Source organism: Heterodontus francisci, chromosome 1 (assembly GCF_036365525.1).
Source record: "Heterodontus francisci isolate sHetFra1 chromosome 1, sHetFra1.hap1, whole genome shotgun sequence".
In the NCBI taxonomy this organism is placed as follows: domain Eukaryota; kingdom Metazoa; phylum Chordata; class Chondrichthyes; order Heterodontiformes; family Heterodontidae; genus Heterodontus; species Heterodontus francisci.
The window spans coordinates 181,337,982-181,365,707 of NC_090371.1; the positions used below are offsets into that span (position 1 = coordinate 181,337,982).

The following is a 27,726-nucleotide window of genomic DNA, read 5'->3' on the forward strand; positions in this document are numbered from 1 at the left end:
CCAGCTCCCTGACTGCTAGAGCCAAAGCAGATCCTGATTCTCACACATCGCCTCCAAACGATCCGACTCAACCTTTAATCCGTTTCTTCCAGACTTGGCTTTGCAGAATTTAGAAGAGAGAGAGAAAAGCCACATACACAAACAAGGATAGCTTCATTCTGGCAATCCTCCAGGTTCTGGCTGCATCCATCTAGCATTAATCTTGCTCTCCTGTCTGTTCCTCAAAAGAAGTGTGGAATTTTAAGCAAGGAAAAATAAACTGGACTAACAGAATTCGAAGTTTGCAATGCAAGTGATTACTTCAAGGTAAGAAATACTACTCCTCCATCCAAAAAAAAAAATCGCCTGGCAAAATAAATGTCACTGTAAAAGTAACTTTCTTGCGTTCCAACAGACATTCTATGTCATATATTGCTGTAAAATTAGTTGCAGGCATGGTACTGGTTACCTTAATAGATGGACCGTTGTGTTTAATCTTGACAGTATAAGTCGAAGTAATGTTCTTGTTACATAAACAAAAAGAAGGTACAGTAATGATGTTACACTCGTTTATCATGTGCTGCTTGGTGTCTAGAAACAGGGCTTCACACTTCTATGTGATATCCCACAACCAATTTTCGCCCAATCATTTTTTTTCCAGATAATCTTCCGTTTTTACTTTTAAACTCATTAGGAAAAAAAAGTAACAAACATATCTCTAAAAAGCTTTTTGAGATTTACCGATCAGCAACTGGTCACACGTTTTTATACGCTTTCAGAAAAGCGTATCTGATCAAGACAAGTTCTGAACTCTACTGCATCAAAATAAAACTAACAAGGTGATTAGTAAGGCTGTTTCCAATGAATCTCTTTTTGGATCTTTGATTCTGACTGTATGTTTTTTATTGAGACTTTTTTGCTTGAGGGACGGCATCAATCAGGTATAGTGTGTGGAGCTGGTAATACTTTAGGAAACTTTTGCAATAATATATTGTTCTATTTTCTATTTTTGCTTTTGAAGATTAGCAAGGTAAGAACCTCTTATAAGCAATTATTTAAAAAATCTATGGCAAATGTCATTGTTTTGAGTTTTTTTAATAACGGGAAAAAATGCTCCAATTATTGGCGTTGACCTTTACAGCACCCATGAACGGCGCAGAACGGAAACACAGCTGCACACTACAATATGGTAATAATGGAGTTCAATCACTGAGTACTATATGGAGTTTGACAGTGAGGTGACATTTTGCTGGTATTTGGCGAGGGTAGAAAGGGAAGAGTAAAACAGAAAGAAGGAACATTGCAGGCTGCTTGGAGATGTGCCTAAATATGAAATTGTTGATTGGTTCAGACGTGGTTGTAAACAAATAAACTCATCGTCACCAATAACATGCCAACAGTGATTATGATCACTCTACAACACCAATCAACCCAACCCACGCCCTTTGTCATTATCTTTTTTAATATTTGCTCATAGGAGGTTCTTAACCTTGTTAACCTTCAAAAGCAAAAATAGAAAATAGAACATGAGAAAAGACGGATTAGCTCGCTGGTTTTAAACCTCCGGTTAAAACTGATCACAGAGGCCATGTCCAGGCACCGTTCATCCCTCGCCTTCATCAACTCAGGGAAGAGAACTGTTTCTCCTTTTAACACTTTCGCACTGATCAGAGGAAACTGAGGATTAGCGGTGCGCTGGTTGGCTTCTCTTTGTACTGGAAGCTGATTTAGTCAATGCAAAGTCAGAGATCAGGTAAAGTACACGGGGGATCCAATCGAATGTTTTAGGCAGAAACCAGGGTCCGATCTGTCCCCATAATCTGGAGATTGCAGCCGCGGTTCCATTTCCGAGTTTAATCGGCACAGGGTCTAAGGCAGAAACCATCAGATTCAGGTTTAGAAGATACACGCCGGTTCTTAATTGGAGCTATCCTCCTTCTTTCCCTTTGTGTCTAAATTCTGCTCCCAATTATTTCTTGCATCTGTTGCTCTTTATTTTGTTTTTGTTCTTTTTACAACGGCTTAATTACATCAAATACCGTGCTCTTGCCTTTTACCGTCATCTGTCTGTTTCGTCTCTCTCATTCTGCCTTTAAATTCCCTTAATTTTCTAAGTTGAGAAAAATATTTGAATTAATTACACGCGCAGTCTCCAACAGCATCATTAGTACTCGGTGGGACCAAAGCACAAACTAATATGAAATGTTATTAACTCTTTTTCATCTTTTCATAGACCAAAGTCCTTTGTTGCAGATAGTTATCAGTTCGGTCTGTCTCAAAAGACGGACGCTTTAAATCTTTCACGGCCCTGTTCTCTACAGCTACAAATACACCCAACAAACTTTCAGCACTGGAAGCGTCATTTCAACTTGCTTGCAAATTCCAATGCGGCAAACTAATCGCAAATAATAATCTGGTGAAAAGGCAAAGAGTGACCACTAGTCAGTTAATTTGCATCATGGCATCGTAATAGTAAATAGTGAGATGTAAAATTGTTACTAAAGCTGACGCGAGTATCAAAGTGCTTGCCCTGGCTGCGTGTATTGGTGATCTGGAACTCGTTAATACAGACGAGTTCGGAATATTCAAATTCTGAATTAACCTCCGCAGGAAAACTCATCTTACTGCAACGCCCATCTAAAACATGCAAATAGTACCGGACTCGGATTTCTTTGTTGTGTCTACTTTTCTAAGTGAGGGTGCCTTTGCCAAATTGTTTTGAAGACAAAGTTTGTTTTGACATCAATAAAACGCGACAACATCTCGAGTTTAAGATCACAAATGTAATAATCCTAAAATAAGCGTATTTTTTTTACCAAAGCACGCAAACCAAATCTATCTGAAGGAGTTGTTAATGACTTACAGAATAAATCAGTGAGAATCCACACTGTGGGTACAGGCTGCAATGCAGGGTTACCTTGAAGGGAACTGCTTAGACAGTCTAAGAAACACTTCCTTAAATGTAAGTTTTCCAAATGTATGTCCTTCCCAAATGCACAATTAGCACGTAAATCGTAGTTAACGTACTAGGCAGAAAAGGGTAAGTGGTCTCAATTTTTAAAAAAATCTTTCTTTAGATTAAAAAATTGCGATTAATTAAAAGTTACAAACTTCTTTTGCAGTTTAGAGCTCGTTGTTTTAATCAACATAGTTGCGGTTAACGTTCAAACGTAGATGAATAAAGAAAGAATGGGTGTCCTGTAGTGTAATTTGATCTCTCCTTCTCCTTAATACAACATGCGAGCTGACCGCAACATAAATCAAAACAGAATACCAACCTTTCTTTGCGCAAATGGGCTGCATATCGGGCTGTGAACAGCGCACATTGGGATGTTACCCTTCATCGCCACACTGCTGACGGGAACATGTTGAAATACAAACCGCCATCACCCTGTAGTTTGTGAGATTACAGATCTAATATTACAGCAACTTTGAACTTGACGCCGTAAATAAGAGGTTCAAAAATATTCAAAATGATTGTCCTTTTCCATTGCTGTGCAGTACCTGTTATTTTCATAATTAAATTTAACTCAATATCAGCGCTTACTGTATCCAGGAGTAATAAATACTATCACTTCAATAATAAAAATTCTGAAGACAAACACGTGAAAAACATCGTTATTTATTTTAATGAGGGTTCTATAAAGCTGTAGAAAAATCAGATACAAACTTTATAAGCACTAGGTTTCCTGACTTGTACACTTGACTGCGCAACTTCATAGGAGATTGTAGATTAAATATGCGTTGAGATGTATTAACTTTCTAGCTCATTGTTTTGGACCTGTTAGGGATCAACACATTTACTGTTAAGATTTTGTGTCGGAATCTGAACCTGCTCCCGATAAATAAGCATCAGAGTCGAGAAATCTGCATGTTAAATCCGTGATCCTCCCCTTGGTATCACACCTGTTCAACCCGTCATTTGATTCAGGCAGGCTCTGTGGTAAACGCGATTTCATGGATAGACAAAGAAAACAAGCCGCGTTAACCCAGAGGACCAGAAGTGGGCGTTTATAAATAGCGGTAGCCTCGAAGACATGGCCTGGTCAGCATCCAGGATTATTCACTGATTATTCACTCTACGTTGCTCTCTGTTTCTTGCTTTGCCTTGTTCGGTTTATTACTTATAATAAAAACAAGAAATGCTGGAAATACTCAGCAGGTCTGGCAGCATCTATGGAGAGAGAAGCAGAGTTAACGTTTCTGTTTCTCTCTCCACAGATGCTGCCAGACCTGCTGAGTATTTCCAGCATTTCTTGTTTTTATTTCAGATTTCCAGCTTCCGCAGTATTTTGCTTTTATTTTCGGTTTATTACTTTATCTATATGCGTGTCTGCTTCTCGCTCGTCCATGTACTCAGTTTCATGTTCACATCCTCCACTCTGTCTCTTCAATGCTGTCGCTCTCTGCTGCAACTTCTCGCTCTCCTCCACTGTTTCAAGCTCATTCATTTTGTTCCATACTCTCCCTCTCAACTTCTGCCTGATTCATGATCTCCCTTTCTTTCATGCTCCGTCCAATTCTCTTGTCCCACTATAGAGACTTGAGCACAAAACTCTAAACTTACATATCAGTGTTGAAGGTACCGTTTTTCAGAAGACATGAAAACCCAGGCCCTGTCTGCCCTCTCAGGTAGACCTAAAAGATCCCATGTACTATTTCAAAGAAGAGCAGTGAGTTATCCCGGGGTTCTGGCCAATCTTTATCCCTCAATCAGCATTACCAAAACAGATTTGGTCATAATCACATTGGTGTTTGTGGGAACGGTGCGCAAATTGGATACCCTGTTCCTTACATTATCACAATGACTATAGTTCAAACAAAAAACTTCATTGGCTGTAAAGCGCTTTGAGACGTCCTGAGGTCAGAGAAGTGCAAGATAATCTTTTCTTTCTCTTGTGTCCCATGCATTCTGCTTATCTCGTTTCATAGGGAGGGGAAGAAGCCAGTCAGCCCCTCCGCCGGTTCCTGCATTCAACTGGATCATGGTTGATCTGCAATTTAACTCCATTTACTTCCCATAACTCCATATCCCTTAATATCCTTACCTACTAAAATCCATGGATCTTCGACTCCATTACCCCTCTAGCTGTGCTTCTTTGTGTCATGCTCGCTGTCTATTCACACCTTGTTCTTTGTCTCACTTCCCTTTTCCCTTGAACGGGCTTTCAGGCACCCGCTATGAAATAAAAACACAGAACATTCTGGAAATACTCAGGTCAGGCAGCATCTGGTGAAGAGAAAAACAAGAGTTAACGTTTCAGGCCTGTGACCTTTCATCAGAACTGTGCGCTATGAAATGTAGGATTGGTTTGGTGAATAATAATTTAACACATCTTTATTGTTAATAAGGCAATAAAACTTATAGTCCTTTTAACTCAATCTTTACTATTCAGTCCGAGACTGAAAGCGACCTGTCCTACTGCAGTGTTATTTTTAAGTGGTCGTTTTTCCTGTCGCTAGAATTATTAACTCAGCTATTTGGGTCTAGCTACATTTTCTAGATGACCACATCATTTAACAGCCCCAGCTTACAGGGCAATCCTGCACTCGCTTCCCAGTAAACTAAGAGCAAAGGAAACGTAGCAGCTTGTTTTCTAGTTCAGTGCTGAGACTGCGACTGTGGTCAGTCACACTCATTCACAACAGCAATACTCCCCGAATAAAAGCAACTTGCATTTATATAGCGTCCTTAACGTACTAAAACCAACGTAAATAAACGTTAACAAGGAGGTAGCAGGACAGATAACCAAAAGCTTGATCGAAGTGGTCGGTTTTAGGGAGCGACTTAACAGTAATTGTAACATCATAATAAGGGACAAAGCAAGTAATCATTTAAACTGATGCCCCTTAAATAACTGTTCTGAGATAAAAGTAGGGACGAGATAATCAAATAGCCAATGTTCCATTGGAGAGTAAAATGCAGAGGTTGTTGTAGCCATAGTCCTGATGGATCATAGGTATCTTTCCCCATTACAGAGATAGTTGGTGATGTATAGCTTGTGGGTCACCACTCCTCAAGCATGGGGCAAGGCGAGGAGGCAGGCCTCCAGAAACTACCACAGCCGGTAGGGGAATTGCACCCGCGCTGTTGATATCTTTCTGCATCATACACTAGCCAACTGGGGCAACTGACTTCCCCCAGAGACAAGTAGGTACGTGGGATATACAAAGTGAAAATACAGAGCTTTGGAAAACGAACTTTATCATTTACACAGTGCAAGGGGAATTCAAAACGGGAACCACAAACCTCTGAAATCTTCTCGGATTCCCGAAAATATCTTGTTTATTTAACTACAGGGATACATAAAAGAGGGCAGAACAAAGTTAAAAAATCTCAATTGCACAGGCTTGTAATTTTTTATCTGTACTTCCCAATCGTTCCGCTCCGTTCCCTATAATAAAATACTGTGCCTTATTTGTTCCAGATGCCGAGCTTTAAACAAACCCTCGTGTTTTCGGCAATGTTACATTTTCAGGTTCATCTCAATCTCATTCATGCAAGATGCCACCATAGAATTTGTCCAACACTTTATTCGGTGAATGAATACTACAAGTTGCAGTTGCGCGGGGTGGCGGGGGGAGTGGGGGGGGGGGGGGGGGGTGGGGGGGGGGGGGAGTGGGGGTGGTGAGGTGGGGCGCAGTTAAAGCGTTTCTGGATCTACACATGCATTCTCACTGACAGCAATATCAGCCACGGGTTCTAATCACATATCCATTACCATCATGTAAACGTTTCTGGCTGGAAAACAGAGGTTGTATGAAGCCCAAAGGAGAACACCCATCACCAACAAACAGAGAGAGGGAGAACGAGAGATGGGCTGTAATCAAAAACGCAGACACACACACAAACAGTCAGAGGCTGTAACTCAAAACACACACAGAGTCAGAAAGGCTGTAACTCAAAATGCATTGTCAGAGAGAGACTGTAAGAAAACACACACACACACACACAGTCAGAGAGGCTGTAACTCAAAACACAGTGTCAGAGAGAGGCTGTAACTCAAAACACAGAGAGAGAGAGGCTGTAACTCAAAACACACAGAGTCACAGAGGCTGTAACTCAAAACACACACACAGTCAGAGAGGCTGTAACTCAAAACACAGTGTCAGAGAGAGGCTGTAACTCAAAACACACAGAGAGAGAGGCTGTAACTCAAAACACACAGAGTCACAGAGGCTGTAACTCAAAACACACACACAGTCAGAGAGGCTGTAACTCAAAACACAGTGTCAGAGAGAGGCTGTAACTCAAAACACACAGAGAGAGAGGCTGTAACTCAAAACACACAGAGTCACAGAGGCTGTAACTCAAAACACACACACAGTCAGAGAGGCTGTAACTCAAAACACAGTGTCAGAGAGAGGCTGTAACTCAAAACACACAGAGAGAGAGGCTGTAACTCAAAACACACAGAGTCACAGAGGCTGTAACTCAAAACACACACACAGTCAGAGAGGCTGTAGCCCAAAACACAGTTGGAAAGACACTAACCCAATTTCTTGCCTGACAGGGTACAACTTTTATCTTTCAGCTCCTAGTGGATATAATAATGCTCCCGAAAGTGCGTTTGCTGCTCGGTGCACATCTTTGAAAAGAGACAGACTACCTGACTTGCCAATTGTAATTATATCGGTCCTGTCGCTTGGAGAAACAAGGCTCTTGTCTATGGATCTGAATTTACAAAATTACAACTTTCTAAATTATGTCAACCCATGTAATTCGCTACCAAAATAATATACATACAATACTGAAATGATTAAAAGATACGTTTTGTGATTAAAATAAATAATCATATAGCTCTTCTTGAAATCGTGCGTGCTTTTAAAATCAATCCAAAGAACGACCAGATGTGTCGGCATTGCCCCTTTAACTGGATCAACGGGAGGGGAATGTGTACAGGCACCAGCAGCGGAGCTCGCTGCTATTAAATGAGGCCAGATAATGAAAAACCGTAAAAGCGAATAAGTGGCGTGGAAATGAACTTGTCATGAAATATCTTTATTGGGTTCATAAGAAGGCCAGGCGTTTGAAGCCGGCACTAAATGTCAATGTGTTTGTTGGACAATTGCGGACAGGGCGCAAGGAAGACCTTCCATCACCAGTCATTGATCCAGAGAGAGAGAGAAAAAAAACAAGCGTTAATAAATAAAATCAATGTCTGGAGATGCAGGAGATATTGCAGAACGCAATGGAGAGCACAGTCAGGGTGTAACTTTAAACAGCACCCGAGGTGCTGACCTATCCCATAATCTTCCTGGCTTTCCGAGGGGGTCGAGGTAATGATCTCTTCAATGTAATGTAAAGATTGAATACTATATCTTCCAACCACCACGCCTACCCCCGACACCCGCCCTCCACACCCATCCAGCCATGTGGCTACTTTATTCTTCAACACTATCCACTCTTGCCTGAGATGGGTCAATCCTTTCTGTACATTACAGCAGGGATGGTGAACTATCCAAGGCCAATGGGGGGTAAACTGTGGGAAAAGGTCTTTTCATTTAAATAAGAATACACTTCCCATAGGAAAAAAAAACAAGTATATCATCAAAACCTGAATTTGCAAAAATAAGGTTGTATTTCTTGCTTATGGGCGTACATGAACCTTTTGCGAATATGTGCCTATATGTCAACAGCTGACATTTATACTGTACTTTTGACATAGCAAGACGTTTCAAGGCACTTCACAGGAGTGATTATCAAACATAATTTGACATCAAGTCACATAAGGAGATATTAAGACAGATGTCCAAAAGCTTGGTCAAAGAGGTAAGTTTTAAAGAGTGTCTTAAAGAAGCAGAGATGGAGAGGGAAAAAGGCTTCGGGAGGGAATTCCAGAGGCTGGTGCCCAGGCAGCTGAAGGTATGGTCAAAAATGGTGAGTGATTAAAATCAGGAATGCACAAGAGGCCATAATTGCTGGGGGAGTGGGGAGGATGCAGAGATCTCAGATTGTTGTCGGGCTGGAGGGCGGTCAAAGATAGAAAGGGATGAGGCCAGGTAAAAAGTTGAAAACTGGGTGAGTATTTTAAAATCAAGATGGACCAGGAGCGAATGTAGGTTAGCAAGTACAGGGTAATGGGCAAATGGGACAAAGTGTGAGTTAGGATACAGGCAGCAGAGAGTTGGACAAATTCAAGTTTATGGAGGGTAGAAGATGGGAGGCTGGCCAGGAGTGCATTGGAATAGTCAATTCCAGAGGCAGCAATGGCATGGGTGTGCATATAATTTTCTATCCTTGTCATTGATGACAATCTGTGATACATCTAAATAATGTAGGTTGTAGGTTCTCATATGACTGTAAAGTCTGATTTTCATGAAGAATGCTTCCCCACACAGGACATCGAATGTCAGATTGACCTGAGGGCTGATCTAGCCTTTGGGTTTTCTTTTCTTGGGCTAGCTAAATACAACTTGCTTGGAGGTATTGTGAGCTGTGAGGAAGATAGTGATATACTTCAAGAGGACATAGACAGGCTGGTGGAATGGGCAGACATGTGGCAGATGAAATTTAATGCAGAGAAGTGTGAAGTGATACATTTTAGTGGGAAGAATGAGGAAAGGCAATATAAAATAAATCATACAATTCTAAAGGGGATGCAGGAACAGAGGGTTATATGTGCACAAATCAATGAAGATAACAGGGCAGGTTGAGAAAGCAATGAATAAGGCATAAGGGATCCTGGGCTTTATAAAAAGAGGCATTGGGTACAAAATCAAGGAAGTTATGGTAAACCTTCATAAAACACAAGCTTGACCTCAACTGGAGTATTGTGTCCAATTCTGGGCACCCCGCTTTAGGAAGGATATGAAGGAATTAGGGAGGGTGCAGAAAAGATTTACAGAAATGGTTCTGGGAATGAGAGAGTTCAGTTATGAGGATAGATTAGCAAAGCTGGGACTTCTCTTTAGGGAAGAAAAGGTTGAGAGGAAATCTGATAGAGGTGTTCAAAATCATGAGAGGTCTGGATGGAGTGGATAGGGAGAAACTGTTTCCATTGGTGGAACTGTCGAGAACCAAGGACATTGATTTAAGGTGATTGGCAAAAGAAGCAACAATGACATGAGGAAAAACATTTTTACAGACCTAGTAGTTAGGATCTGGAAGGCACTGCCTGAGAGTGTGGTGAAGGCAGATTCAATCATGGCTTTCAAAAAGGAATTGGATAACTATCTGAAGAGTAAAAATTTGCAGGGCTACAGGGAAAAGGTAAAGGAGTGGGACAAGTTTTACAGAGAGCCGGCATGGACACAATGGGCTGAATGGTCTCTTTTTGTGCTGTAATCATTCTCTGATTCTATGCTAAGCTTTGTCATGCAACCATGAATAATCATTTGCCACTTTTTCCTATTACAAGTATAATGCTCTCATGTGTCAGTAGAGATATCACATTTTCTTTAGATTGGTTCAAAAACTACAAGGATACCTAAAAACCAATCACCATGAAAGCTTTTACCAAGTTTCAGCTTATTGTAGGATACCTTCTTTGGTAGTTTAGTATCAGGCTAGTGACCAGCCCACCTTAGCTGAACCTTTATTTTCATTGCCTCCATGTCTTCTTCTAAGTGTCCAGGATCTCATGTCACCATTGAACATACACCCATATGTGGACGTGTATATATATAATTCTGTGTTCAACTTTTATCTTATTATACTCCTGTGAAGTGCCTTGGGATGTTTTTCTATGCTGAAAGTGCTATATAAATGTAAGTTGGTGGTTGCATATTTTGTGTACAGTAAATCACGCATCATGCTTGATTTTTTATGTTTAGCATGTATGCATTGATCTTTATGTGTGTTTGCATACAGGTATATTTGTGCATATGTAGGCATATGCATGTATGTATATATGTTTCCGCATGTGTATATGGGTGTAAGTATATTTGATCCTCTGATACGCATGCCTCACAAGCCTTATTGAATTCTTTGAAGATGTGACAAAACACATTGATGAAGGAAGAGCTGTGGATGTGGTGTATATGGATTTTAGCAAGGCGTTTGATAAGGTTCCCCATGGTAGGCTCATTCAGAAAGTAAGGAGGCATGGGATTCAGGGAAAGTTGGCTGTCTGGATACAAAATTGGCTGGCCCATAGAAGTCAGAGGGTGGTAGTAGATGGAAAGTATTCAGCATGGAGCTCGGTGACCAGTGGTGTTCCACAAGGATCTGTTCTGGGACCTCAGCTCTTTGTGATTTTTATAAATGACTTGGATGAGGAAGTGGAAGGCTGGGTTAGCAAGTTTGCCAATGACACGAAGGTTGCTGGAGTTGTGGATAGTGTGGAAGACTGTTGTAGGTTGCAACGGGACATTGACAGGATGCAGAGCTGGGCTGAGAAGTGACAGATGGAGTTCAACCTGGAAAAGTGTGAAGTGATTCATTTTGGAAGGTCGAATTTGAATGCGGAATACAGGCTTAAAGACAGGATTCTTGGTAGTGTGGAGGAACAGAGGGATCTTGGGTTCCATGTCCATAGATCGCTCAAAGTTGCCACCCAAGTTGATCGGGTTGTTAAGAAGGCATATAGTGTGTTGGCTTTCATTAACAGGGGGATTGAATTTAAGAGCCGCGAGGTTATGCTGCAGCTCTATAAGGCCTGGTTCGACCACACATGGAATATTGTGTTCTGTTCTGGTCGCCTCATTATAGGAAGGATGTGGAAGCTTTAGAGAGGGTGCAGAGGAGATTTACCAGGATGCTGCCTGGACTGGAGGGCATGTCCTACGAAGAAAGATTGAGGGAGCTAGGTCTTTTCTCATTGGAGCAAAGAAGGATGAGAGGTGACTTGATCGAGGGGTACAAGATGATGAGAGGCATAGATAGAGTGGATAATCAGAGACTTTTTCCCAGGGTGGAAAGGGCTATCACCAGGGGGCATAATTTTAAGGTGATTGGAGGAAGGTTTAGGGAAGATGTCAGAGGTAGGTTCTTTACACAGTGGGTGCGTGGAATGCGCTGCCAGCGTTGGTAGTAGAAGCAGAAACATTAGGGGCATTTAAGCGACTCTTGGATAGGTACATGGATGATAGTAGAATGAAGGGTAGGTAGTTAGTTTGATCTTAGAGTAGGTTAAAGGTTCGGCACAACATCGTGGGCCGAAGGGTCTGCACTGTGCTGTACTGTTCTATGTTCTATGATACTACAGTCAACAAATTTATGGCAAGCAAAGGTACAGTAATTCTTAACAGAAGTCCGTCTTTCAGTAGCTAGGAGTCTTCAATCCAAACTTTCATGGGTCAACAGCTGGCAATAGAGAAAAAATAATAATTTGCCATAATAGGGTAGACCAGGGTAAATTAACACAGAGCTGTAAGTTCCTATGTATTTACAGTCAGAGACACATTAATTGGAGGTGGAGCAAATATGCAGCCTGAAAGATTGCACAATTTTGGTCATTAGTTAGTTACATGTGTAAGTGCAATATGCTCAAATCTCCATTATCTTTTAGCATCTTCCATTGCTCCCTCCACCCAAACGCATCTCCGCCAATGATAATGGCCACGCCCCTAAGTTACAGAGCTTGATCCACCAGTTTCCTGCAATTTCACTTGATCAGAGCCTTTCTTGAAAATTCAACCAGATTTTCAGACACAGCAGGAAACAAAATAATTTGTCTAGTGCTCGATTGCAATTTAAAAAAAAATTATCCTGAATGAGACTCACAATATTACTTCGAATACATTTTTATGACTGCAGTTTGTCATATTTAAAATTGCAAAGCTTCTCCGATTGCAGATTCTTAAACATTTAATATGCATGAATGATGGTTGAATGAGTTGAAACTTGAATTTTCATACTTAAAGAAATATATGATGTGAGTTTAACACTTTCTTTGGGCCCCAATTGTTTATGCCAGTTTACACTCATTTTTACATTCGGGTGTATTCTAATGAGATTGGCAGGGAATTTGACTGTAACTCCAGCAGAATGGCTATGAGAATGAGCACATCTTCAAGTCAAACTTCCAGGTTGCGCCTATGGAGGAAATTCCAGGCCAGAGATCTGATCTGCCTGTCTGCAAATGATCGAGTGCTACCATCTCCATTTAACATACTCTATTTTGTGTCAGCTTTTTGTTCAGCAGACTCTCTTTGAAAAATGACTTTGAGGTATATAAGATTTATCCTTGTAATAATAGATACCGAACAATAATGCAGTTCGTCGTGCAATAACAATATGTTTTAGATCATTATCTTCCCTCTCACCTCCCCCCGTTAACCTCCCCCCCCACCCCAACCCCCAACTAAGCAACTAAGCAAAATATTTTATTATTTTTGGCTTTATACCAAGTAACAGAGTTAGAGCCTTATCCTAACATCATGATGGTATCCCAGCACATTGCACTTTTGGCTCATCAATTTTAGTCCCTTTAGAGGTTTTCTAATTTAACTATTTTTTTTAATGAATGTTTGGTCACTGTATTGATTTAATTATCTTAGGTACTGCTATATATTAATTGTCTATAACTCCATATTTTAATCCTGAAAAGTGTGCTGAGAAATGGTTTATAGAATTAAAACCCCATTTCAAGAAGCATTAAACGTTTAATTCTCTGACTATGTGCTGCTCACCTACTGAGAGCACATATCAGCAATTCTAGCTTGCACTGCATGATTTTCCAACTACTCTCATATTGCTGAGTGTGTCAGAATATGTGATATGTACACTCAGTAGGCAAGGGTCCCTCCTGGAAGTGCCAAGCTGTAAAATTACCCCTGAGATCAATTCTATGGGCTGAGACTTGCTTGTGAATTTATCAACATAAGCAGCTTTTCAAGCTTTATTTTACTTTTAGGGGGGTAGCGAGAAGTAGTTCAGATAACCACTTGAGGGGGATAAGGTTCCACATGGATCTTTCTGATAATTGAATGGCACCCAGAAATAGCAGGTATAAGTCCATGTTTGTGGGGTGTGTGGGGTGATGGTGGGGACGGGGAGGGGGGGGGGAGGGGGGGGGGGAGTGCAGTAGTGTGTGGTCATGGCACTGCAAAGTGTCTCACTCTGATTTTTGACAGCAGAAGCAGGTTTGTGAAGCTATTAACAAAACACTAATGAAGATCACTAATGGGACAGTGGGGTGTGGTGGAGGGGGTGGGGGAAGATGGGTACTTTGCAGTTTCCATGTACAGTCCTGTTATTTCAACTTTACATTACCAGTGGAAAGCCTTGCTGAGAGCACAAAGTCAGAAAATGACCAGTTGCATGACCAGTTTAGAGTTGACGGGTATCAAAACACCTGATGCCCTTGTAAACTACCCATTTTAAAAGAAAAATCGTTGCATACAAGTGATACTGAAATAATGTTCCGTAATGTGAAATGTACACTTGTGAGGAAGTAATATCTGATCCACCCAGTTATCAAGTATTCCTCATTTGTGGAATAAATTCTATATTCCATCGTCTCCCTTTGAGTATTCTGTATGCACATAAATACTTAAGAATCTCTTGGGCAATAACTTCCTCAAAGTTATCAATTTTTAATTGTAAATCGTGAAAGGAATTTCCTTGACAGCAGGAGTAGAGCCAGAAAGGTCAAAAAGGGCAATGCCCCCTACCAGGGATCATTGTGCCTTCATATGGAATCATAGTATTATTGGTTTACTAGTTACTTCGAGTGAAACTTAATCTTTCCATTTCCCCGCCCATTCAGAAAATCATGCCTCTTTCCTTGTTTGTACTTTGAAATGAACAGAAGGGAGAATGCACAATATTACTCCTTATAGGAAATTTGAAATGAAAGAGAATGAATGGATGAATAGAACTAAAAAATTAAAATGGACTATGAGGTGAAAAAATACAGCTGAAAAATCGAATGCATTCAAAAAAAATTTTCATGGGATGTGGGCGTCGCTGACAAGGCCAGCATTTGTTGCCCGTCCGTAACTGCCCTTGACAACTGAGTGAATTGCTAGGCCATTTCAGAGGTCAGTTAAGAGTCAACCACATTACTGTGGGTCTCAGGTCTGGAGTCACATGTAGGCCAGGCCAGGTAAGGACAGCAGATTTCCTTCCCTATGGTGCGAACATTTTTGTCCCCAATTTTCTCCATTCCGATCTTGACTCATGTTTTGTGTCTGTTTTCACAGTAGAAGACACAAGTTCCATACCAGAAATAGACAGTACATAGGGGCTAAAAAGAGTGAAGAAATTAAGGAAATTCATATCAGCCAAGAAAAAGTCTGACAAGATCCCGAGCCTACAGCCTAGGGTTCTAAAAGAGATAGCTGCAGAGATAGTGGATGCACTGACTATGATTTTCCAGAATTCATAGATTCAGTAATGGCCCCATCAGATTGGAAGTTGGCAAAGGTTACATCACTTTTCAAGAAAGGATGTAGAGAGAAAACAGGGAACTACAGGCCAGTTAGCCTAACATCAGTCGTTGGGAGGATGCTGGAAACTATTATTAAAGAAGTCTTAACATTGCACTTAGAAAATCATAGTATGATCAGAGCAAGTCAGCATGGTTTTACTAAAGGGAGGTCCTGTTTGACATATTTATTAGAGTTTTTTGAGGATCTAACTAGTAGGGTCGACCTGGATTTCAAAAAGCCATTTGAAATCTTTGCATCCTCATTGGCTACAGGTGAGGTCCCAGAGGACTGGAGAATAGCCAATGTTGTTCCTTTGTTTAAGAAGGGTGGTAAGGATAATACAGGAAATTATAGGCCGGTGAGCTTTACGTCAGTGGTAGGGAAACTATTAGAGAGGATTCTTCGGGACAGGATTTACTCCCATTTGGAAACAAACGAACTTATTAGCGAGAGACAACATGGTTTTGTGAAGGAGAAGTCATGTCTTACTAATTTGATTGAGTTTTTTGAGGAAGTGACGAAGATGATTGATGAGGGAAGGGCGGTGGATGTTGTCTATGTGGACTTTAGTAAAGCCTTTGACAAGGTCCCGCATGGCAGACTGGTGCAAAAGGTGAAGTCACACGGGATCAGAGGTGAGCTGGCAAGATGGGTACAGAACTGGCTCAGTCACAGAAGACAGAGGGTAACAGTGGATGGGTGTTTTTCTGAATGGAGGGATGTGACTAGTGGTGTTCCGCAGGGATCAGTGCTGGGACCTTTGCTGTTTGTAGTATATATAAATGATTTGGAGGAAAATGTAGCTGGTCTGATTAGTAAGTTTGCGGATGACACAAAGGTTGGTGGAGTTGCGGATAATGATGAGGATTGTCAGAGGATACAGCAGGATATAGATCGGTTGGAGACTTGGGCGGAGAAATGGCAGATGGAGTTTAATCCGGACAAATGTGAGGTAATGCATTTTGGAAGGTATAATGCAGGTGGGAGGTATACAGTAAATGGCAGAACCCTTAGGAGTATTGACAGGCAGAGAGATCTGGGCGTACAGGTCCACAGGTCACTGAAAGTGGCAATGCAGGTGGATAAGGTAGTCAAGAAGGCATACGGCATGCTTGCCTTCATCAGTCGGGGCATAGAGTATAAAAATTGGCAAGTCATGTTGCAGCTGTACAGAACCTTAGTTAGGCCACACTTAGAATATTGCGTGCAATTCTGGTCGCCACACTACCAGAAGGACATGGAGGCTTTGGAGAGGGTACAGAGGAGGTTTACCAGGATGTTGCCTGGTCTGGAGGGCATTAGCTATGAGGAGAGGTTGGAAAAACCCGGATTGTTTTCACTGGAACGACGGAGGTGGAGGGGCGACATGATTGAGGTTTACAAAGTTATGAGCGGCATGGACAGAGTGGATAGTCAGAAGCTTTTTCCCAGGGTGGAAGAGTCAGTTACTAGGGGACATAGGTTTAAGGTGAGAGGGGCAAAGTTTAGAGGGGATATGCGAGGCAAGTTTTTTACACAGAGGGTGGTGAGTGCCTGGAACGTGCTGCCAGGGGAGGTGGTGGAAGCAGATACGATAGCGACGTTTAAGAGACATCTTGACAAATATATGAATAGGAAGGGAATAGAGGGATATGGGCCCCGAAAGTGCAGAAGGTGTTAGTTTCGGCAGGCATCAAGATCGGCGCAGGCTTGGAGGGCCAAATGGCCTGTTCCTGTGCTGTACTGTTCTTTGTTCTTTGATAAGGTGTCACATAAAAGATTAATTGGCAAGATAAGGACTCATGGTGTTGGGGGTAATATAATATTGGATAGAGGATTGGTTAACAGACAGGAAGCAGAGAGTGGGCATAAATGGGGCATTTTCAAGTTGGCAGGCAGTGAATAGTGGGGTGTCGCAAAGATGCTGCAGGTTCTGGGGCCTCAGCTATTTACACTCTAAATTAATGATTTGGATGAAGAGACAGAGAGTAATGTATCTAAGTTTGCTGATGATACAAAGCTCGGTAGAAAGGTAAGCTGCAGGGTGGATGTAGAGAGGCTGCAAAGAGATATAGACAGGTTAAGTGAGTGGGCAACAAGATGTCAAATGGAGTATAATATGACGTTGTTCACTTTCGTCATAAAAATAGAAAAGCTGAATATTTTTTAAAAGGTGCGTAACTGGTAAGTGTTGATGTTCAGAGAAACGTGGGGGTACTCATACAAGGAATGCACAAAGTTAACATGCAGGTGCAGCAGGCTATTAGGAAGGCAAATGGCATGTTGGCCTTTATTGCAAGGGGATTGGAGTACAGGAATAATGAAGTCTTACTAAAATTGTACAGGGCTTTGGTGAGACCGCACCTGGAGTACTGTGTGCAGTTTTGGTCTCCACATTTAAGAAAGGATATACTTGCACTGGAGGTGGTGCAGTGAAGATTTACTAAATTGGCCCCTGGGATAAGGGGTTTCTCCTATGATGAGAGGCTGAGTAAATTGGGCCTATATTCTCTGGAGTTTAGATGAATGAGAGGCAATCGAATTGAGACATACAAGCTTCTGAAAGGGCTTGGTAGGGTAGAAGCTGAGAGATTGTTTCTGCTGGTCGGGGAATCTGGAACGCGGGGGCACAGTCTCAGGATAAGGAGCTGATCATTCAGGACTGAGATGAGGAGAAATTACTACCTCAAAGGGTTGTGAATCTTTGGAGTTCTCCATTGCAGAGGGTTTGTGGATGCTCCATCGTTGAATACATTTAAGGCTGGGATAGATAGATTTTTGATCTTGCAGAGAATCAAGGGAGATGGGGAGCGGGCAGGAAAATGGAATTGAAGCCCAAGATCAGCCATGATTGTATTGTATGGCAGAGCAGGTTCGATGGGCCATTAAGTCTACCTCTGCTCCTATTTCTTGTGCTCATGTTAGGGTCTGATTCCAGAGGCACTAAGCACCCTCTGGCACCTCATCTGCGTGGTTATTGTTCATGTAAGAGCCTAGGCCCTGAGTCTTGGGATGTCTTTTGACCATGGACACAATATAGCTGAGTTTGATCCTCATGTGCATTTGCAGCAGCAATCCTTGAATAGCAACTTCCTTTTGCCTCTCCTTAGTAAAGGATATCTGAGGCTAACTGGACATTCCTCTGTTGCCTCTCTGGGACTCTCCTGGTCTGTATGGCTCAGTTCCACACTGGGACATGCATTTTCGCACGAATATATTAAGGGAGCTGGTTAACTTATTTTTGTAATTCAAAAAGGAAACTCTTCCCCATTTACATTTTGGATAACTTATTCACATGAAATATATTTTTGTTTGAAGAAAAAAAGAAACAATTGAGTATTTAGGACAGTGCAACTTCAAATTGCTCATCCTGCCAGTTTTTGCTTCCCTAGGATCTGCTACAGATACAGTTTCAACAGGGAGTCTTTTTTCTGTCCAACATTAAACCAGGAAAATGGTTGTGTATTACTGGGGCGGTAGGGGGGCAGAGCATGGGTGGGGGGAAGTGGAGGAGAGGAGGGTGGAGATGTATATTTACAGGTCCCCATGCTTACTCATTCCAGTATAATTATTTTAATTTAAATTTTAAATGGGCAGCATTGTAAAGTTATTAGGAACTGCTTTGCAGATGTTTCTAAATATTCAGTGATGCCATCATATATTATTACATCATTTACAACACTAAATTACAGTCACCTTGCTTGCATATTATATAATCATGAGAAAAATAATGCTCGTTCTTCCTAGAAACCAGTGATTCAATTCCTCTCCTGAAAACGGCGATGATATTTTTAAGGTTATTAGCAATGGAATCAGTATATCCTGTGTTTTTGAAGAGCTGTTAATACCTACCTGATAATTGTATTGTCTTTGTTTTAGGATAATGTTAACCATATCCTGGGCAGTGACATCACTGCTGCTATTAGCAACAAACTCCAGGACTCAGAAGCTACCCACAAGAGATGAGGAGCTCTTCCAGATGCAGCTTCGAGACAAGTCTCTCTTCCATGACTCATCTATCATCCCTGATGGAGCTGAGATCAGCAGCTATCTCTTCAGGGATACACCTAAAAGGTAATTTACTTCCATGATTTAAGGATAGAAATTAGAAAAAAAAGAGACTTGCATTGATAGAGCGCTTTTCACAACCACTGGATGTCTCAAAGCCCTTTACAGCCAATGAAGCACTTTTAAAGTGTAGTCACTGTTGTAACGTAGGATCTATTCTATGTGAGAGGAAGCATAAAGTTAGAAGTTAACAATCACACACTGCCATGCGCTGCATGATCCTGAATTCACAATTTATACTTCCAGTTGGTGAAAGCCCAACCATTCCTGTGAAGTTGGAAAATGATTCCTTATGTCCTACTGAAAATGTGATTACTTTTAGGAATCGGGAACTATTTAATGAAGGAAATTTCTATTTACATGCCCATCTCCAGGTCTGCACTATTAAAATCCTGACCTTTCACAGCTGACAGCTCCCGCACCAGCAGTATATCTTGACTTGTGCAGTATTTGATCATTTCAGCCTGTACCTATCCCTATAGCCTTCAATCCCTTTGCTACAATATTTGTGAAGCAGAATAAGTGTGCTAGAGTCCATAAAGGACTGGATTCCAAGTTCAGTGTGACAAATGGCTTTTTCCTGTTCTATGTTTTCTTCAGTTACTGATAAGGTTATAACAGTAAGAATACTGTGTTCTAACTATCTGCTTATCTTATCTTAAAAATATACACTTATAAGGAAACCTACCTTCCTCTTATGTCAAACAAACGCATATGTGACCTACAATAATCTCCCAGGTCTTATCCATGATCACACAATTGAACATAATTATAGTGCTGGATACAAATTCAACAATATGGATTGCATGTGCATGTCATGCATTTTGGTAAAGAATTACAGCGCTAATGAAACTATAACATCAGAAATTTGTATCTCTATAGTTCCTATAACCTTGAAAGGTGTTGCAGTGTGTTTCACAGAGGTGCAATCAGACAAAAATGGATGATGTGCCAAAAAGCTATTAGCAGAGTTTGAAAAGCTTGTTCAAAACGGTACATTTTAAAGAGAGTCATTAAGGAGGAGAGTGATGTAAAGAGACAGAGGGGTTTAGGGAGGGAATTCCAGGTGTGGGGCCTAGACCGCAAAAAACGAAAGCCTAGAAGAGTAGACATGGGCGTGCAGCTAAACTTTGAATTTAATTTATCAGTTAGAATGGAAAAAATGTTATTTGCAAAGTCTTAAGTGTAACCTAATGCTAAATGGCGTCATGCAATCAGCACCATTAGATATGTCTTGTTCCTGCTGGCAAGCTTAGGAATGACACTGAGCCAGCAGCTCTCCCATGGATTTTTCATGCCCTACTTACACTAATTCCATGGTAAATGCAAGGGTTCATGAGCATGGATGATATGTTTTGCCATTGGATACATTACTCACTGTAGGCTCTAGTGGTAGAAAATTGTTACTGCGGAATAATTGTAATGGGCCGAAGTGGTATAAACTGTCTGCGAACCTGAATGCTTTGGCATTAATTTGAGAGTGGATCAGTATTCCATAAGTTGCAGGTGTAGCAATTAATTAATAGTAAAAAAAATCATTTAATATTGCTGTTCATTTCATGTAATGCCCTCTCAACAGTCCTTTAAAATGTATGGTGTAGAATAGATGATATTGAATTAGCCACTCATGACACAGTGCATAATTTTCCTTTCTATTGAAGTCAATGTAAAGGATTGGCTATCATCCATTTTGCACCATAGCCCAAGTCAAAATTACTTCCTAAGTGTCTGGGTTCAGTTAATTAACATAAATTCACTTACTTCATACTCATAGGCTGAAATTTAACATTGGGCAGGAGGCCCCACCCACTGGCCTGGGGAGCCACGCCAGAATTTTTCGCTCCATAGGCCCTTAATTGGCCTTGGACGGGACTTCAACCTCCCTGAGGCAGGAAGTCTCGCCTAATAGAGCTGCCGGCCAATCAGCAGGCTGGCAGCTCTTAGTCCCAGCAGTGCCTAGGGAGTGGTGGCCATTGCTGGGATTACACCCATCTTCAGCAGGAAGAGGAAGGGCAGCCCCAGAAAGAAGATAAGTGTTGTGCATTGGGGGCAGTTGGAGCATCAGGGGTGGCCCTCCATGGGGCACAGGGTGCCCGATCAGGAATGCCTCCTCCAGTCCATGAGAAGGCCATCAGACTTTACCTGGCAGTGTCCTTGGGGTCTTTGCCACCCACCTGCCGTGGGTAAAATACCGGCAGCGGTGGGAGAAGGCCCTTAAGTGGCAGTTAATTGGCCATCTAAAGGCCTTGATTGGCCTGCGGCAGGTCAGCCATTTCCTGCCGCTGCCCCACCTAGAATTGCAGTGGAGACGGGGAGGCATTGGGAACAGCAACCCCCGCCTCCCACTCAATTTTGTGCCCCCCCCCACCCCCAACACAAGCCTGCTCATTGGGGATCATAAAATTCCGGCCATAGGTCTGGATTTTACCAAGCCCATGACGTCCGGTCCGGAGCGGGATGGGGGTCGGGGCAGAGGATTGTTCCAGCAGAGGCCCGCCACAGAGGCCGACGATGGGAGGGGATGGCCTGATCCTCCCAGTGGCGGCGAGGCTATGTGGCGGCCCCCCACTGCTGGGCGACAGGAATTGAATTACAATATTTAAATGAACGGGATGAATAAATTTAAATAAACTTACCTTTAATCTTCCAGGCCTGCCGCGATCTTCAATGTGGCAGCCAGAACGCCCTCACCTTCGATTTCCCATCTCAGGAAAGCCAGCGTGACACTGGTGGGGAGGGGGAAGGACTTAAGATTTTCAATGTGGGGTGGGGGGGAACAGGGTCAAATAAACATAATGGGTGTAGGGGTTGGTGGGAAGGGGTGAACTTTACACTTTGTGCAGTCTGCTGGGGGGAGGGTCAGATTTAAAAGGTGAGTGTTTTGGGGGGAAGGGAAAATAGTTAATGCAATTGTTATTGTGAGGTAGGAAAGGGGCGTTAGAAAGTTATTTGATAAATTTTGGGGAGGTGTATTTTTAAAAATTGAAATATGCTGGCAGGGCTGGCTACCCTTTAAAAATGGCGCCTGCACCTGCGCACAGACAGCTGACGCTATTGCTGGTGTCAGACAGCCCACCCCCTCCACGGTATTGGGGGGCGGGCTGCCCCAGCTATTTAAATGAGCCTATACGCGGGAGATCTCAGCGGCTCTTTGGTGTGCAGCCCGCCATCTTTTGAGCTCACCGCTGGGAGTGACGGCGGGCTCTTAAAATCCAGCCCATAGTTGATGGATGCAATCAATGTAATAAATGTATTTCCCTATAAAAATATGTTTACTAGTATGTTTTTGTATCTATTTTCATTCAACACTAGTTCACATAACTTAAAACCTTAGAATACTGATATTTAGGATATTAAGAATAAGCCACAACGAAATGGAGGAATAAAATTAACTGCTCACATATTCTACTTACAGATATTACTTTGTTGTTGAAGAAGACAATACACCCTTGTCAATTACCATGACACCATGCGATGCACCCTTAGAATGGAAACTAACTCTTCAAGAGCTTCCCGAGGAGTCAAGTGGAGAAGGTTCTGGTAAGGCTGTGATGAATAAACAAAAAGTAATTCCTGAGGATAGATAGTTTAAAGTTGAACTCATGTTGCATGAAATCAAACTGCTATATAATCCAATTGAAGTTAACAGAGTTCAGTGTGCTACATTCTTAAATAAAATGAGATCTTGTGTACATATCATTACATTTTTACAATGTACCGAGTTAAGATGAAACTGTAGTAAATAGAAAGCACTCCTTTGTGTTCCTGAACTAGCAGTAGAATCTTTTGGAGAGTAGACAATTTGAGAACAAGTGTAAGAAAGTAGGGATACGTGATAAATTTAACTCGCATTCAAAACAAATTAGCGAACGTAGTTCTAGGCAATAAACTTGACAGAAAATCTGTTTCATTTTATAAGTTACATTTTTATGATAAATAAGTATTTTGAAAATTATAGATCATATAATATAAAATCACTGGGATAATTTCCATAGCATAACCTGAAATAAACAGGATTTATGTGGCCTCTGCACCTAAGATGCATATATAAAGATACAGTACTGCAGTTAAATTTGAAATGTTGTTTGTACTGGTCTCCTATCCAAGTAGACGTTAGGCAGTATGGGAGGCGAAATGGATACAAGGCAGGTGATAGTGTCTTAGGCGGAAAAAAAATCAACTTGTGTCCCAATTGGGCAGCCCAATGTAGCTCACTGGTATGCCATAGGAATTTCTACTAGCTGCAACGCTAGGCTGGCCTGCAGGTAGGTCCAGAGGCACTGGGATTTCCAATTTGGCAGCCTCTGTACTTCCAGGGGGGGATTGGGCATGAGAGATTGTGTGACAAAACTCATCCCTTCAGCCTTAAACTTTTTTGCCCCAATTACGCACGAGAAGAGTTTGAATTTCTCCCTCTGTTCTAGAATGTACGGACAGCCCATAAATTCAGCTTCTGCATCCCTAACTAGAAAAAAGATCCATTTACTTGAATCAATTTATGCACACACAATATAGGTAACAGGATCAATGATCTAATGTCTGCAAAGTGGAAACAGAGTGTGGCATAATTCCATTCATGTTAAGGGGAAGTAATTTTTTCCCCAATTTATTCCTCCTATATGATCAGCACCCAACTCAAGTTTTAAACCAACAATTAGACTTTAAACATGAAATGTCTACAGCAGGGAACTATTAAGGTATCACTATAACCTGCCTTGTATCCATTTTGCCTCCCATGCTGCCTAATGTCTACTTGGATGGGAGCCCAGTACAAACAACATTTCAAATTTAACTGCAATACTCTATCTTTATAAATATATACATCTTGGGTGCAGAGGGAACCAGTAGCATATGTAAATATTTCTACAGTATTGCGAACATTACCACAAAGCTTGCACAACCTTGCGCTTTCCTAAATAAACTTGCAGGGAAATCTTACAAACATTTGAACATGTAATTTTCATCTGGTGTTGTCTTTGGAAATCATGTCAATACTCATCACTCACTTGATACTGAACTACATATTTTGAAGTCTAGGTTCACAAAAACTTACTTCACAAACTCATTTGGTACCGTAAGCTTCATTGCTCATTTTTTGACATAATGTGTCTACAATCTTATTCCAAAATGAAAAATTGATTTCAGCTGTAGCTAGTGCATTATTGTGGTTACAGTGCTTTATGCATTTACACTGCTGGAATAAGGAACAGATCATTAAAGTACAGAATGTTAAAACAAGTGCTTCTGGGTCTTTGTTCTAGAAAATAACTTTCTGAATCACTTAGATAATAGTTCAGTTATATATACATACATATATATATATATATATTCATTTTAAAAGGAGGTGAAAAGCTCAGTGTCTTTATTAGTGAAAGATGGTAATGGTATTTGTTACCTGTTCAGTAAAATCTTCAAAATTAATTTGAATTTACTTCCTGCCAGAGTTGTTCCAGTGATGCAATTGGTGGTCTACCTGCAATCACATTTCCTTTAATGGAGGCTAGCCTGAGAGCTGATCTAGAATCACCCAAACACGGAATGCTTTTCACCAATTGAGTGTGCAAACTCTGGATTGACTCTCAGGCTAGTCCATATTGCCTGCCCCCTTGAAATAAATGGAGCCACTCTCGGGGTGCAGTCATTTATTCCTCAACACCAATATCACCAGAGCAGCTCTAGAGGAAAGGAAACTTTTTCTGAAAATATATAGATTTTTTTGTTCACTCTTTTATGTTTGTTGCTCAAGAATTTGTTCTGGAATTCATGAGTCTGCACCAGGTGGTCAGTCAATGAAAATATTAGTATTCACTTCGCCACCTAATAATGGACATAAAAAGTTAGCATTAGATCTGTGGAAAACAATTTTGTTATATACAGGAGTGTTAGATAATCACTATTGATTTCTGGGCCATTTGGGGTAAGTAAGGGTGTACTTTGCAAAAAATTAGGCATTTGCATCATATCATTTTAGGCCACTTTAGTGCCAGCCCAATCCGGGGCCAAATATACAAGGAAAGAAGGAAACACTTCCATTTTTGTAGTGTTTGCTATGACCTCAGCACATTCCAAAGCAATTCACAGCCAACGAATTACTATTAAAGTGTGGTTGCTGTTGTTATGTAGTCCAATATGGCAGCCAACTTGTGCATGGCAAGGTTCCACAAACAACAATGAGATGAATAACCAATGAGATAAAGCCTTAGTGGATGAGTTTCAATGATTTGCATGCATTGCTAAATACATGGAACCTAGAATAAGAGCTTTCTTTCAAGTATTACCTAGTTTAATGATGCATTTTTTTGGAGCCAGCACTGAGATTATAGTTAATGGTTATGGAACAAGAGTTACACTACCAAGTTTTATTAACTTACTCTTTATCTTCACAGGAGAACCAGAACCACTGGATCAGCAGAAGAAAAGACAGCAATTACTGAATGAACTAGGCACTGATCTGTACTCTTACAAAGGCAATGATGTTGAATCATACTTAGCATCCAATTCACCCTCTGGTTTGTACCGTTTAGAACTGATATCAACAGAAAAAGATACAAATTTCAAGGTTTACGCAACAACAACTCCTGAGTCAGACCAGCCTTATCCTGAGCTCCCCTATGACCCACGTGTGGACGTGACTTCTCTTGGACGTACAACTGTCACTTTAACCTGGAAACCTAGTCCTACCATTTCACAACTGAGGCAACCTATCCAATATTGTGTGATCATTAATAAGGAGCATAACTTCAAAAGTCTTTGTGCAGTGGAAGCAAAACTAAATGCTGATGATGCCTTTATGACAGCTCCCAAGCCTGGATTAGATTTCAGCCCTTTTGATTTTGCCTATTTTGGCTTTACTTCAGACAGTAGCCCTGGCAGAGAACGAACGACCATGGCCAAACCAGTCACCACACGGATGTCACGATACATGGCTGGAGTACAGAAGGTGGATCTTCAGCAGATCTGCATTGGCAACAAAAACATTTTCACTGTGTCAGACCTGAAACCAGACACACAGTACTATTTTGACATATTTGCAGTTAACACCAACTCAAATATGAGCACTGCCTATGTGGGAACCTTTGCAAAAACCAAGGAAGAGGCTAAGCAGAAGACAATGGAACTAAAGGACGGGAAAGTGACTGATATATTTATTAAACGAAAAGGTGTCAAGTTCCTTAGGTTTGCTCCAGTCTCCTCCCATCAAAAGGTGATGCTTTATGTTCACTCATGTCTGGACGCAGTCCAAATCCAGGTCAGGAGAGATGGGAAACTGCTGCTTTCACAGAATATGGAAGGTGTACGCCACTTCCAGCTGAGAGGGAAACCAAAAGCCAAGTACCTCATCCGGCTGAAAGGGAGTAAGAGAGGTGCATCCATTCTCAAGATCCTAGCCACCAACAGGCCAAACAAGCAACCCTTCCCATCTGTACCAGAAGACACACGCATTAAAGTCTTCGACAAGCTCCGTACATGCTCTTCAGTCACAGTGGCATGGCTGGGCACACAGGAACGAAACAAGTTCTGTGTTTATAAAAAGCTTGTGGAGAATAACTACAGTGAAGAGCAGAAGAAAAGAGAGCAGAACCAATGTACTGGACCAGACACAAGAAAGAAATCTGAGAAGGTGGTCTGCAAATATTTCCATAGTCATATTCTACAGAAAGCAGTGACTACAGAAACAATCAGAGGACTACAGCCAGGCAAATCCTACCTTCTGGATGTTTATGTCATAGGACATGGGGGACACTCCGTCAAGTATCAGAGCAAACTGGTCAAAACAAGGAGGTCTTGTTAGTGACTCCATGTATAGACTCAAAACTTTATTGAACTATGAACATATTTCACTAGATGAAAATATACAGACTGACTACTAATACAGCTGAGATGTTGCAACATGTATTTGTACTATTTAGAAAGATATCAACTTGTATATTTATGTTTACATAATTCAGTGGTTATTTGAAGAGACTGAGCTCAATGCACACAGCTGGCACCTGGCCTTTGCAGTTGCATAACTGCAAGTCCTTTGTCACACGTACAATTGAATAAGAATGGTCCACAGTGGCAGGAGATCACTCAAGTACTGTCAGTTTTTTGACCTCTACACTGCATGAACTGCATCTAAATTATTTCATCATCTAAGCCGCTTAAACTAGCTGCCCTGTTAATCATACATGCAATATAGGACATAGGAAATCTGTAAATTATTTTATAAGAATAAAGTTCAGTCTTAAATGTCTATGTTTTTATGATTGTAAACTTTAAGAACCATCCTCATTAAAATACAATTCTAACTATCTGTTTGACAAAGCTCCTGATCAGTTTCTAATGCTTGGCGTTTGGAGCAATTGCTTTGATGCTTTCTTTACAAGGACTCATCGCATG

At 41.3% G+C, this 27,726-nt stretch overlaps 1 protein-coding gene across 1 annotated transcript; it reads left to right on the forward strand.

Moving 5' to 3' along the window:
* Window positions 1–27,708, forward strand: ndnf (neuron-derived neurotrophic factor). The gene is made up of 4 exons (XM_068017006.1): window positions 1–306; window positions 19,156–19,350; window positions 22,760–22,884; window positions 25,731–27,708. Exons 1-4 carry the CDS (start codon window positions 287–289, stop codon window positions 27,134–27,136), a joined length of 1,746 nt encoding a protein of 581 aa, XP_067873107.1. The 5' UTR covers window positions 1–286; the 3' UTR covers window positions 27,137–27,708.
* The last annotated feature ends 18 nt before the right edge of the window (window positions 27,709–27,726 follow it).

Coding starts and splice junctions, on each gene's coding strand:
- ndnf (XM_068017006.1), top strand. CDS start 287: ATGCAAGTGATTACTTCAAG. Junction 307..19,155: donor ATGCAAGTGATTACTTCAAG/GTAAGAAATACT, acceptor TCTTTGTTTTAG/GATAATGTTAACCATATCCT. Junction 19,351..22,759: donor TTCAGGGATACACCTAAAAG/GTAATTTACTTC, acceptor TTCTACTTACAG/ATATTACTTTGTTGTTGAAG.